This window comes from Octodon degus, unplaced genomic scaffold (assembly GCF_000260255.1).
Source record: "Octodon degus isolate 3935 unplaced genomic scaffold, OctDeg1.0 scaffold00230, whole genome shotgun sequence".
Lineage (NCBI taxonomy): Eukaryota > Metazoa > Chordata > Mammalia > Rodentia > Octodontidae > Octodon > Octodon degus.
Genome location: NW_004524806.1, coordinates 3,421,335 through 3,433,263, shown reverse-complemented (window position 1 = coordinate 3,433,263; position 11,929 = coordinate 3,421,335). Strand labels below are relative to the sequence as shown.

At 36.5% G+C, this 11,929-nt stretch overlaps 1 protein-coding gene across 9 annotated transcripts in view; it reads left to right on the top strand.

The window, feature by feature from the left end:
* Nucleotides 1-11,929, top strand: part of Mtmr3 (myotubularin related protein 3) — a 166,340-nt gene that overhangs the window by 94,092 nt on the left and 60,319 nt on the right. For all 9 annotated transcript variants that reach the window (XM_004645543.3, XM_023705807.1, XM_004645541.2 and 6 more), the window contains exons 3-5: nt 4,352-4,436; nt 10,334-10,423; nt 10,779-10,895. In XM_004645543.3, coding sequence (XP_004645600.1) covers nt 4,434-4,436; nt 10,334-10,423; nt 10,779-10,895 — 210 coding nt within the window. In that variant the 5' untranslated portion in view covers nt 4,352-4,433. The remainder of the gene's footprint in view (nt 1-4,351; nt 4,437-10,333; nt 10,424-10,778; nt 10,896-11,929) is intronic.

Here is an 11,929-nt window from a genome sequence, read left to right as displayed (position 1 = left end):
AGTTCAGTCCCCAGTACCCCCCCCCAAAAAAAAAAAAGACAATGCCAAAAGGACCCTCTCAGCCAGAGCTTCTGAGTAGAATTGTAAGGTAAACTTTTCATGTGAATATTTCAGAGATAGAAAAAAATTATCTAATAAATTACTTTCATTTACTTTCCTCACAGTCTTCAAAAGTTGCCAACTCATGGCTCATCTTGTTTCATAAAGTGCTCATTTCACCTACTCTTTGGTATATTACTTCACCTGTATTTATATCTGTGGCTTATTTTTTAATAAAACAGTAGCCATGCATAAAAACCATTTTACCACATTAATATTGTCAATCATGTAAAGCATTACTAATAGTTATACCATCATTATGTGTTCAGATTTCTCACAGTTCTAGGGATTTGTCTCAATTATTTTTTACTTATTGCTGGGACAATATACCTGATACCCAAAATTAAGAAAGGAAAGGTTTATTTATTTCAAGTTTGTGGAGGTTTTAATCTATATTTGGCTGGCTCCCAGGCGGAGTGGCACATGGCAGAGGGCAACAGTTCATGGCAGCAGAAATCAGCAAAGAGCAAAGGGAAGGGCAGCAGCTGCGGCTTCTAGCAAGCCTCTCTCCCCTCCTTATAGTATAAACAAGCTACCCTGGGGCTGGGGGTGTAGAACTCAATGTTCATACCCTCCTCTTTCACAAGATGAAGATGTTTACAAACTAAAAATCCTGGCTGTCTGTTGAGTCACTTAATTAAACTTTTAAACTTTCAAATTGACATAGTGTATCAACTAGTACCGATTGAACCTAGGATCTTTACACTACATTGCATACCCTCGCCTTTTTTCATACGGTATTTTGAGAAAAGGTCTTGCTCAGTCACCAGATTGCTCAGGCTGAGTTTGAACTTTTGATCTCTGCATTAGTTGCCCAGAGTGCTGGAATTATAGGTATGCACCAACATGTCTGGTGTTAATTTATTTATTTTTTACTTAAAACTTAAATTGTAAAACCCACATATTGCAGTTAGTTGAAATGGTCACATGTCTCTTAATCTGTAGGTTTCTCTTCTGTGTCTTTGTCTTGCAGTTTATGTAAAAAATTGGGATTATTTTTCTGTAGAGAGAAGATCATTATATGTATTCTGTATTTCATTAGCAGTTGTAAAATAGTGGTGTTTTGTTTGTCTTCATGTATTAGAATACATCTGTCATAACAATTTACCAATTCTAGGTATTGCATATAAATGCAATTACAGTTTGTGGCCTGTTTTTGGTTCCTAATTCATTCACTTAGCATTATGCATTCATCTGTATTGTGCTATGTATCAGTTTTTCCTTCCTTTTCATTGCTGAATATTTGTATATGTACATTTGCGTTATTCTTTAATAAATTAATGTATTTTAGGGTTATTTCCACTTTTGGGGTTTAAAGAATAGTGCTCCTGTGAAGGTTTGTGAAGAAACTTTTGAACATACTTTTACTTTTGTTGGTTTATATATTCAAAAAGGAAATTGATGGATTATATTGTGACTTTTGGGGAGTGGGGGTTAGTAGGGATTGAACTAGGGATTGAATCTCAAGTACTACACTTCTGAGCTATAATCTCCAGATCCCACCCTCCCCAGGCAATATATAGTTCAAGCTGGCCTTTAACTCAGTATGTGGCCAAAGCTGGCCTCAAACTTGCATAGTCTTCCTGCTTCACCCTCTGAGTTCTGGGATTGCAGGTGTGTGCCACCATGTCTAGAGTCTCTTACCCTTTTTATTTTGAGGGTGGCCTGGAGTTTATAATCCTTCTGCCTTATGAGTAGCTTGTATTATAAGTGTGTAACACTGTGCCTGCCTACATGTGGTGACTAACATTTTAAGGAACTACTAACATTACAGAAATTTCATTGTTTTACATTCCCAACAACACTGTGAAGCTTTCAGTTTTTTCACATTCCACATATATTTTTGATATTTGTTACTGTGTTTACACTTTGAATTGTCTAAGAAAATTTTTGCAAAATATAGCAGATTTCCTTTGGTTTAAGTTGTTTAAGATACAGTATTTGGGCTGGGTTTGTATAGTAGTTTAGTGGCAGAGTGCTGATATATGAGGCCCTGGGTCAGTTCCCAGTACTCTCTCCACAAGAACAATAAAAGTTTGTGTATGTGATGCTGTCATTAGTAATTTTATTCTAAATCACTTTTTTTGCATAACATTAGGGCAGTTTTTTAAGAGTTGAGGTTTAATGTTTTCAATTTAAAAAATTTCTTTATATTAACCACTTCTAATAAGTTTGTATTCTAAAATTATTTCTTTGCCTGTCTTCTTAAACAGACCCCCTTTTCACATCCTTACAATCCTTTCTAAAATGGCGTTTTTTGCTTCCTATCCCCTGTGCCTGTTTTCTTTGCAGCACCAACTTCCTGACATTAGGTCCCCACTTGTTTTTCTTGAGAAAAGATAAGCAATAATATTGAAGGTCATGACTTTTTATTCACAATTGTTTCCCCAAAGTCTGGACAATGCCTGGAATGTAATAAATATTGAATAAATATTTTGTGGAGCAAATGAATAAATGAAATCATGTTATAGTATTCTGGATTAAGCTGAGTCAGACCACAAAGATTTGAGTTAGTTGTTTTGTATCTTTTTTGAGACAGGGTTAGTTCAGTCTGGCTTTGAGTTCACTTTGTAGCTCAGACTGTTCTCGAACTTGCAATGATCCTCCTGCCTCCGCCTCCTGAGTGCTGGGATTACAGATGTGCATCACCACCCCCAGCTTCCTTGGTGTAGATTGAAGGAATTGTAAGAGTGATTCTGACTTGCCTTATTATTGAAACATATGGTTCTCCTTCATTCTTCCAACCTCTCAAGAATAGCATATGCTAAGCCCCTGACTTTGGCCTTCTCAGCCTTTCCACATATAGTTTTTTCTGAGTTGTGGCTTTTGTGCCATCCATACACTAATGTCTCCCACATTTTTATCTTTGACTTTCCTCTCTTGATCTCCAGTTTTGTTTATTGAGTATTTGGGTGTCTCCTGCTGGATATCTAACTAGGCATCACAGACATGGGGGTTTCTTACTCATGTTACTCCTTCTGTCTGTGTAAGAATCTGTTGTTCTTAGTGGGTGTCAATAAATGAGAAATCCTGGCTTCCAGTTGTGTGGGCAGAAAGTTGGACTTCTCTGCTCACTTTTCTTTGGGGGGGGCAGTGTATCTTGCTGTATAGTTTAGACTGGACTTGAACTCATAATTCTCTTACCCTCTGGATTTCTAGGATATCAATTGTGTGTGCTACCACAGCTGGCTTCTTTTATCTCACTCTTAAGTCATTAGCTCAAATCTTGTGGACAGTACTTTCAGCGATAGCCGTTTTGCAACATCCTACCATTTCTGTTACTACTGCCTTATAAACATTATATAGTTTGGATTATTACAGTAGTCTTCAAATTAGTCTCCTCCTTTCTTGGCTCCTCATCTCAACAGTCTAGACTGTTACTCACCCAACAACCACAATAAAATGATGCCACTTCTCTAACAACTTCCAACAGTTCCATATGATCTGGGACTCGTTATTCCATTTACTCAGCATTGCTCTTAGAGAGCTTATGTTGAAATTGAAGCTTACCTCCCTAAAATATCCTTTGTTGTAGAATTCTAGCAAACTGGAAATGTTGACTTTGCATGTAACTAAGTTACTCAAAGAAAAGAGCAGTTTTTAAAGATGAGATAGTAGTCTCAGTAGCCTAACTTTGCATTTCTAGTTGGTACTTCCCCCTTTTGTTTTTAAAAATCTATGTAAAAGATACTAATAGTATACTGTAAATTTTCTGGTGAGTGTAGAATATAAATCAGGCAGTTTGTTCATTACTAAGTCAGTTTTCTTTCTATTGATAGGGCGATCCGTTTTGAATAACATAATCACAAATATCCTGAAAAATAATATTTTTTAGATTTGCATATTGATTTTAATTATTGCTTTATTATTTTTATCCAAAGCCTGTAATGTTTTTCATATAGGAATGTTAGTAGTTGCTATTTTTGAGCTGGGGAGATAGCTCAGTAGAATAAGTGCCTGCCTGACAAACACAAGGTCCTGAGTTCAGTCCCTGGTACCGCCAAAAAAAAAAAAAAAAAAGGAGTTGCTACTTTTTTGGTAGAACTTGGTTAAGTCCATAGGGATTTGTACAAAACCATCAAATTTGGAATTGACTAGTGAGAATTGGCTGGATTATATTCAACTTTTTCTTGGCTGATTTCTGTTAGGTTTTTAAGTCTATGTATATGCAGTCCTGTTATTTAGAATCTAGCTAATTATGGGGAAAACTATTGCCAATTTTGCCCTTTTTTCCCCCCTTTTCAAATAAAAGATCTGAGCATAAGAGAAAGAAGAGCCTTGTCAGACACTGAAGAAGGGACGGGGATCTCTCCTCCTGATCTGGGCCTCCTGTCATGGTAAGTACAAGAAAATAAAGAGAATTGGAGTTGAACTCAATCCTGATAATTTAAGTGAACATTAATGAATCCGTGGTTAACCCATTTCTGTTTTTATAAGAAATCATTCATTTTTCCCCTTTATTATGGAACTCTCTAGTCTCTTTTTCTCCTCACTAAATAATATTCATTGTATAATTTTGTTTCTGTTAACTTGAATTCTGTGAGTTTAGTAATGTGTCTCATTAAGTTAGCTAGTAAGTAGAATCAAGACTGATTAACACATAGTTCTTGGGTTATTTTTAATTCCATCTTTCCTAGGAAGCTGAGCAAGTGGTGCAGCTCAGTGGTAGAATACATGTGATCTATGCACAAGGTCATTAATTCATTTCCCAGAGCCCAAAAAATAAAAGCCTAGGAAGCAAGATGTAGTAAAAATGCTTTTTTGTGTTTATTAGTTTGGGTATGTGTAAAATTGTGAGATGATCATCTACATATGTTTTTAATTTTTTTTAATTGATAAAACTGTGTACAACATGTTTGGAAGTTTGTGTTTGTAGAATGGCTAAATTAAACTAAAAATGCATTATCTTACATAGCAGCATTTTTGTTTTTGTTTTTTTGTGGTACTGGAAATTGAACTCAGGGCCTTTTGCTTGCCAGGCAAGTGCTTATTCTACTGAGCTATCTCCTTGGCCGCATAGCAGCATTTTTAATAAATTTGCAATTTCCGCTTTTTCTATTGTGTCTTTTTAAGGCAGTATTTGATGTCATAATAGTGCAGCTCTGAATGCCTCCTCTTGAATCTTTGGCCAAAAAGAGCACATAATGAACATAATAGTGACTTGTGGGCCATTGAGGGTTCAATGTAAGTAGAGATAGGGCATTAAGCCAGTCATATTTTTATTAGTCTTGAGGACATGTAAACAGTGCTTCAAGGCTTAAAAGAGAAATGATTGTCTGTAATATGGTCCTATTTCTACCACTGATGTTTCCTCGGTCTAAACTGTTTCATGCTGGTGCACAAAGAAAATATTGAAAAGACCACATTAATTTTAAGCTTCATTAGGGACATGGTAGAAAATGCTTTTCAAAATTAAAGTTTTTTGTTTTTTTTTTTTTTAAAAAGCAACCCAGTTCAGAAATGTCAGAGGAAAGGGAGGAGAAAGGTAACTGTTCGTTTCTTGAAAGTGGGCCAGTTTTTCTTAGTTTGCAGGCATTATTAAAATTTCAGTTTTTTTCCAGTTCCTAAACATTGATAAACTTTTGCTAAATTATATTTTACAAGTTTATCCACAGTTTTTAAAAATTAAAACACTCATCTTTTAAATGATATACTTGTCAGTGCTTATGATTAGCTAATAATGAGGTTTATGAGAGCAGTACTGAGAGTTTATCCTTTAATGTACTTTTGCGTTATTTTAAAAATTATTTTTAATCTTTATTCATTTATTTGGTACAGGGTCTCACTACACAGCTCAGACTCAGTGATCCTCTGGATTACAGGTGTACGCCACCACACGCAGTTTTAGTGGCCAGCATTGCATGGGGCCAGTACCACATGTGGTACCAGGGATCAAAGCCAGGCAGGCACTTAGGCTTCCGAGCTATCTCCCCAGCCCTATTTTTATTTTAATATATAACTCTACTGATTTGAGTGCAGTATTGTTTTATATTTAAAATTTACATATAAAGAATGTCAAAATATAATTTTAAAGACTCTTAAAAGGAATTAAAATCTATCTCTGAGAGGTGAGGCATTAGGACAGTTTTTTTCATGTTTTATTTGGAAAATCTCCAACCTTTGCAAGGGAAGAAATGTGCAGTGAATTCTGATACATATCATTCAGATGTCGTATAAGATCATGCCTACTGTTGTGTATTCTGATCCCCACGACCTGTATTCTATCCCTTTGGATTATTTTGACATAAATTCCAAGGGAGTTGTATACCTCAAGAGAAATATATTTTTGACAGCTTTTAATACCTGTCATAAAAGTAGTGAATGGAATAGTCAGATGTGATGGCACACACCTGAGATCCTATTACTTGAAGGCTGAGGTAAGGGGCTAGCAAGTTCAAGGCCACTCTGGCATACATAGAGGGTTCTGGGCCAGCCTGGACCACATATTGAGATCTCATCTTTGGGGTTGGAGGGTTGCAGAGTAAATGGAATTGACCCTAGTAAGACTGGTGATTACTTTTATTTTTAGATTTTGTGAACATGAACACTAGAAATTATCTGACAGGGCTAATTGGTAAACAGTGTCTTCTTACAAACTAGCCCCTCTCACTTTATGGAGTTAGGTGGAGACTAACAATTGCCACATTCCACAGTGCCCAGTAACAACAGGAAATTGACATGTGGAAGGCATTCTCCAGTACTACTAAGTTATTGCTCATAGTTTAGGAAATGTTTGTTTCCAAGTGTCTTATCAGACTACCGTTTTCCAATATCTATCTACTCCCAGTTTCCCACTGTCACCCATATCAAATTTGGTTTCCTTGTTACCCACAAACTCAGAGAAACTATAATAAAATTAGCCAGTTAATTTAACTGCCAAATTCAGCTCTTTAATCAAGTATTTTTTCAATCAGCCTTGTAGGAAGTTAGTCCTAATGTTAATCTTTGGGAATTAAGTTCTTTTTATGCACAAGGGAAACATTTTTTAAGCTTTACAGGTAACACAAACTGAGATAGTATGTTGTAAAAGAATATTTATTTGATTAGATTGTAAAAAAAACAAAATAAAACAAGTGCTCTGGCTGGCCTAATTCTCAGTTCTCTTACATTGAAAATCATTCGTTCCATTTTCAGTTTCGGTAGCTTCTTTGGTTACCTGTATATTGGACAGGATTAGCATCAAAGTGCGGATTCTAGCAAGAATGAGTAGGTAAATACATGGCTTCTCTCATTTTTCGTTTTCTTTTTTCTCCTTTCTCCCTCTTTCCCTCCCTCCACTTTTCCTTTTTCTCCTCTCTCTGTTCTCACCCCTCTGCTTTACTCCCACACTTTTCTTCCTTTCCTTATTCCTTCTTTTCCCACTTCTCTGCTACAGTATTTCCATTTTGAGCTGTTCTATTAAATTCTGACCCAGTGTAAAACTGAGTAGAGAAATAATGAACAAATCTGTAAAAATGAAAGTTCAGGCCTTATACATTCATGTGAGTTTAAAAGCTAGTTGAGGTGATGCTGAGAAGTTTAGAGTTTGTAAGAATCTTTAAAGCTCCTTACCCACTAGGTTCTATAGCATTTCCTACCTATCCTCCATGATATGTGAAAAAAACTGTCCTAAATTCAAGGTTCACCACATCATTTCTCTTTAGGTCTCTTTAAGTGCAAATACTCAAAAATGAAATTAGGTTTTTGGGTGGCTTTTTTTAAAAAAACCGTGTACTTATAAGAGAAAATTTGATTCCTTTAAAAAAAGACACCCCCCCCATGACTTCTCATTTCTTCATGCATTTGTTGACCTTAGAGAAAATGAGTAGAAAGGGATAAAATGGTACAGATTGACAGAACATTTTTAGCAAGCATGTTTTGGTGATTATAGAATTGGAGCCATGACCGAACCTTGGTATACTTGGATAATCATAATACTTTCAAAGAACCCCAACCTGTATGATACCAGCTTTATTAAAATATAACAACTTTGTTTTGTTTGTATGAGAAACTGACAAGACTTTCATAATTTTGTTTCTGAAAATTGTTATATGTCTCTCTCTATATTATATATATATATATATATATAAATATAAATATATATATAATTTTTGATACTTTAGGGAAGGATCTGCAGGGTGTTTAGGGTCTCACTACTAGATTGGACTCCTAGTGATTCTCCTGTTTACAGCCTCCCAAGTGCTGGGATTACAGGTGTGTACCACCATGCCCAGTCTCAATTGCCTTTTCAGTATCCCCTGGGGGCGGGGCCCACACTGCAGACCCAGACTGAACTGCTGGCCTTTGCACCTGCTTGCAGGCGTTTTAATCTGCTGAGCTATCTGGCTGGCTCTTTTTTTTTTTTTTTTTTTTTTAAGACAACTTGCTTTGTAGTCAGGCTGACCTTTAACTCAAAGCAGTTCTCCTGGCTCACCTCACCTTTGTGAATATTGAGATTATAGGCATGAATCACCACATCCCCCTGTCAGCTATAGTTCTTAACAATCATGGTTAATCTCTAGCAGTAATGGAGAAGTAACATTAACTTAAATGTTTTTTTGGTTTTTTTTTGTTACAGGGTCTTGCTATATGGTTCAGACTTGTAGTGATTCTACTGTTTTCAGCCTCCCAAGCACTTAGAATACAGGCGTGTGCCACCGTGCCCCGTCTTTATTTTTACATTCTTAAATTATTGAGGACATCCAAGAGGAGTTGCGTATTTTCCTGTATTTACTGTATTGTAGATCTAAGCTGAGAAATCCTTAAAATGTCCATAAAATTATTTGAAAATAATAGTAACAGACCAATTATATGTTAGCATATAAGTAATACATTTGAAAAAAACTTTTTCTCAACCAAAATAACTGTATTTGTTTCACCTTTTTTTTTTTTTTTTGTATTTTAGGGAAGAGTCTACAGGGTGTTCAGGGTCTCACTACTAGATCGGACTTGTAGTGATCTGCCTGTTTACAGCCTCCCAAGAGCTGAGATTATAGTTGCGTGCCACCATGCCCAGTCTCAATTGCCGTCTCAGCGTGCCCCTGAGGTGGGGCTGGCACAGCAGCTGTTTTACCCTTTTGAAATCTTTCTTTTGTTTTGCTTTGAGACAGAGTCTCTAGTTAAGGCTGGTTTTGAACTCTTATGTAGCCCAGGCCTCCTGACTCAACCTTTTGAGTGTAAAAGTTACTGGGGTGCATCACCACACCTGGCTACTTTCCATATCTCTTTAAGTGCTTGGCTTAGAAATCTGTTGGATTCTTATCTTTGTTGCATTCAGTCTGTAACAGTATGTTATTTTATTTCAAATATATGAGGAAAATCCAGCTTCAAAGAGATAGAAAGTTAGAAAAGGAAAGAACATTGTAACAGTTTTTTCAGATAATTGTTTTTTTTTTTTTTTTTTTTTTTTTTTTTTTTTTTTTTTTTTTTTTTTGTGGTACCAAAAAAAAAAAAAAAAATTTTTTTTTTTTTTTTTTTTTTTAAACACTACACCAAAACTTGACTAGTGGTAGGTGTTTAAAGGTTAGTTGCAGGGTAGAATCCAAGCTTGTATCAGTGAACTTTTGGTATTTACATTAAACTATTGATCTGTCTTGTACTACTTTTCTTTTTGTGTGTGTTGGGGGAGGGGGGAATGCCTAGGGATGAAATCCAGGGCCTAGAACATACTAGGTAAGCTTTCTGCCACTGAACTACATTCTTAGCCCTTGTCTTCTACTTTCAATGAATCCCTGCATAACTTTTTAATTTTGAGACAGGATTTCAGTAAGTTGCTAGATTGGCCAGGCTAGCCTTGAATTTGTGATCCTTTTACCTCAGCCCGAGTGGTGGGATTCCAGGCTTGTGCCCCCATACTGGCCCATGCATGAGTTTTAAACATCATCCAGGAGGTTTGGGCTACAAAATGAATTTAAAACCAGCCTTAACAACTGTCTTCTCTAAGGGAAGTTCCCAGTGGCGCATCATCTTCCTGCTAGGCCTACCACCTCTCCAATAATGCCAGACTGACAACCAACCCCTTAATATAGGGACCTTTGAGGGACACTTAGTAGCACCTAGTATATTAATCTATTTGGAAACACATAACATCTAACATACTGGGTTGGTACACTTTTGAAATAAGTATGTTTTACTTGAGCTTTTCTGCCTGCTCACCTTTGTCATTGGATTTGTTAGGATTATGTAAGTAAGCATGGCATAAAAACAATATGGATGACCAGAAGTCTTAAAATTAATGATTTTTGGCTGTTTACAGGATGAAGAGACTCGGCACAGTCTTGAGTGCATCCAGGCCAATCAGATCTTTCCCAGGAAGCAGCTGATTAGAGAGGATGAGAATCTTCAGGTAATTAAGGATACTTTCAATTATGTGATAGTAATGATGTAGCAAAGCTAATGAGTTGAAGTGATGCCTCATATAGTTATGTATTTTTTTTCCCTACAGAATGCACATAAAATATGAGCTGGCGTTTATTTTCTGAGAATTAACTTTTTGAGGTGATTTTCTCTGTCATTGCTATTTCTCTATCTAGAATTCTCATAACTCGGTGTTGAATTAAATATGTATAAACTTTTTAGGTCCCTTACTCACTTGCTTTAAACTTGGATGACAAAAGGTTTACCAACCATTCACGTGATCCATGTTTGAAAACTGCTTTACTGCTTCAGAACTCAGAAGGATTTCTTCTTCCATGTTGAAGGTTCCTTTCCTGGAGCTTCATGGAGAGAGCACAGAGTATGTGGGCCGTGCTGAGGATGCCATCATTGCCCTTTCTAATTACAGACTTCACATCAAATTTAAGGAATCTCTTGTTAATGTAAGTAATTAATAACTGTTCTCCCTTTAGGTAGCTGAGGAAAGAAGTTGAAAAACTTGGTAATGTTCTCAAGGAACAGAGAATCATATACAGAACTGGGTGTGTGAAAGCACTGTGTGCTCTGCTTTTCTCTCAGTTAATTTAGCACTCAAGACATTAGAAAGCAAATGTTGTGCTTTATTTAAAATGATTCACTTCATTGTCAGTTGAGGGCTTTGCTTAACACTGAACAATCTGTACTAGATCTTGCTGTATTGTTTTATAAATCCGCAAAGACTGAATAAGCTTTTATGCCTTTACTATGTGGTGGTTACTGACTGCTTAAGTTGAAATAACTTTCTGTGCCTCAAAGTCAAATAATGAGATGTTCTTTGAGCTTATAGCAGACCCTCATTATAGGATGAAGTTACTCTAATGGCTCCTAAGTGGTATAAGTATTGATATTAAGTAAAATGCTTATTTGCGTAACGAGCTATATATTACTGAAAAAAAGGAAGGCTCTCAATTCCCAACAGTACATTTACCCCTTTTTGTTTATGAGAGTCCTTTTCTGTGAACTGGTCCAGAGCACCGCTATCATAAATGTCTAAAATGAAATTCATAAGGGCTCATAAGTTCATATACTCCCACTGAACAAACCCCATCATTTCTCATTTGCCAGTGTTATGGCTTTCTGTATTTCAGTGCTAACACAGAGAAATTTGTTAAGAAACCTTATAAGAATGCAGGACTATTCTCCTATCTGATTGGGTCTTTTGGGGTACATTTGAGGATTTTTTGAAATCTGTCATTTTCATTCACTTTACCAGTCCAAAAGATAAGCTCTCCTTGAAGTCTCATTCTTTGATTTATAATTCAGTGGCTGTATTTTCTCTCTCCCCTTCTTGTCTCTCGCCTCTCCCTTTCTCCCCTATCCCCTTTCCCCTCTCCCCTCTCTCCTCTCTCTCCTCTCTCTTCTCCTCTCCTCTCTCCCTCCTCCCTCCCCTCTCCTCTCCCCCTCCTCTCCTCTCTCCTCTCTCTCCTCTCTCCTCTCT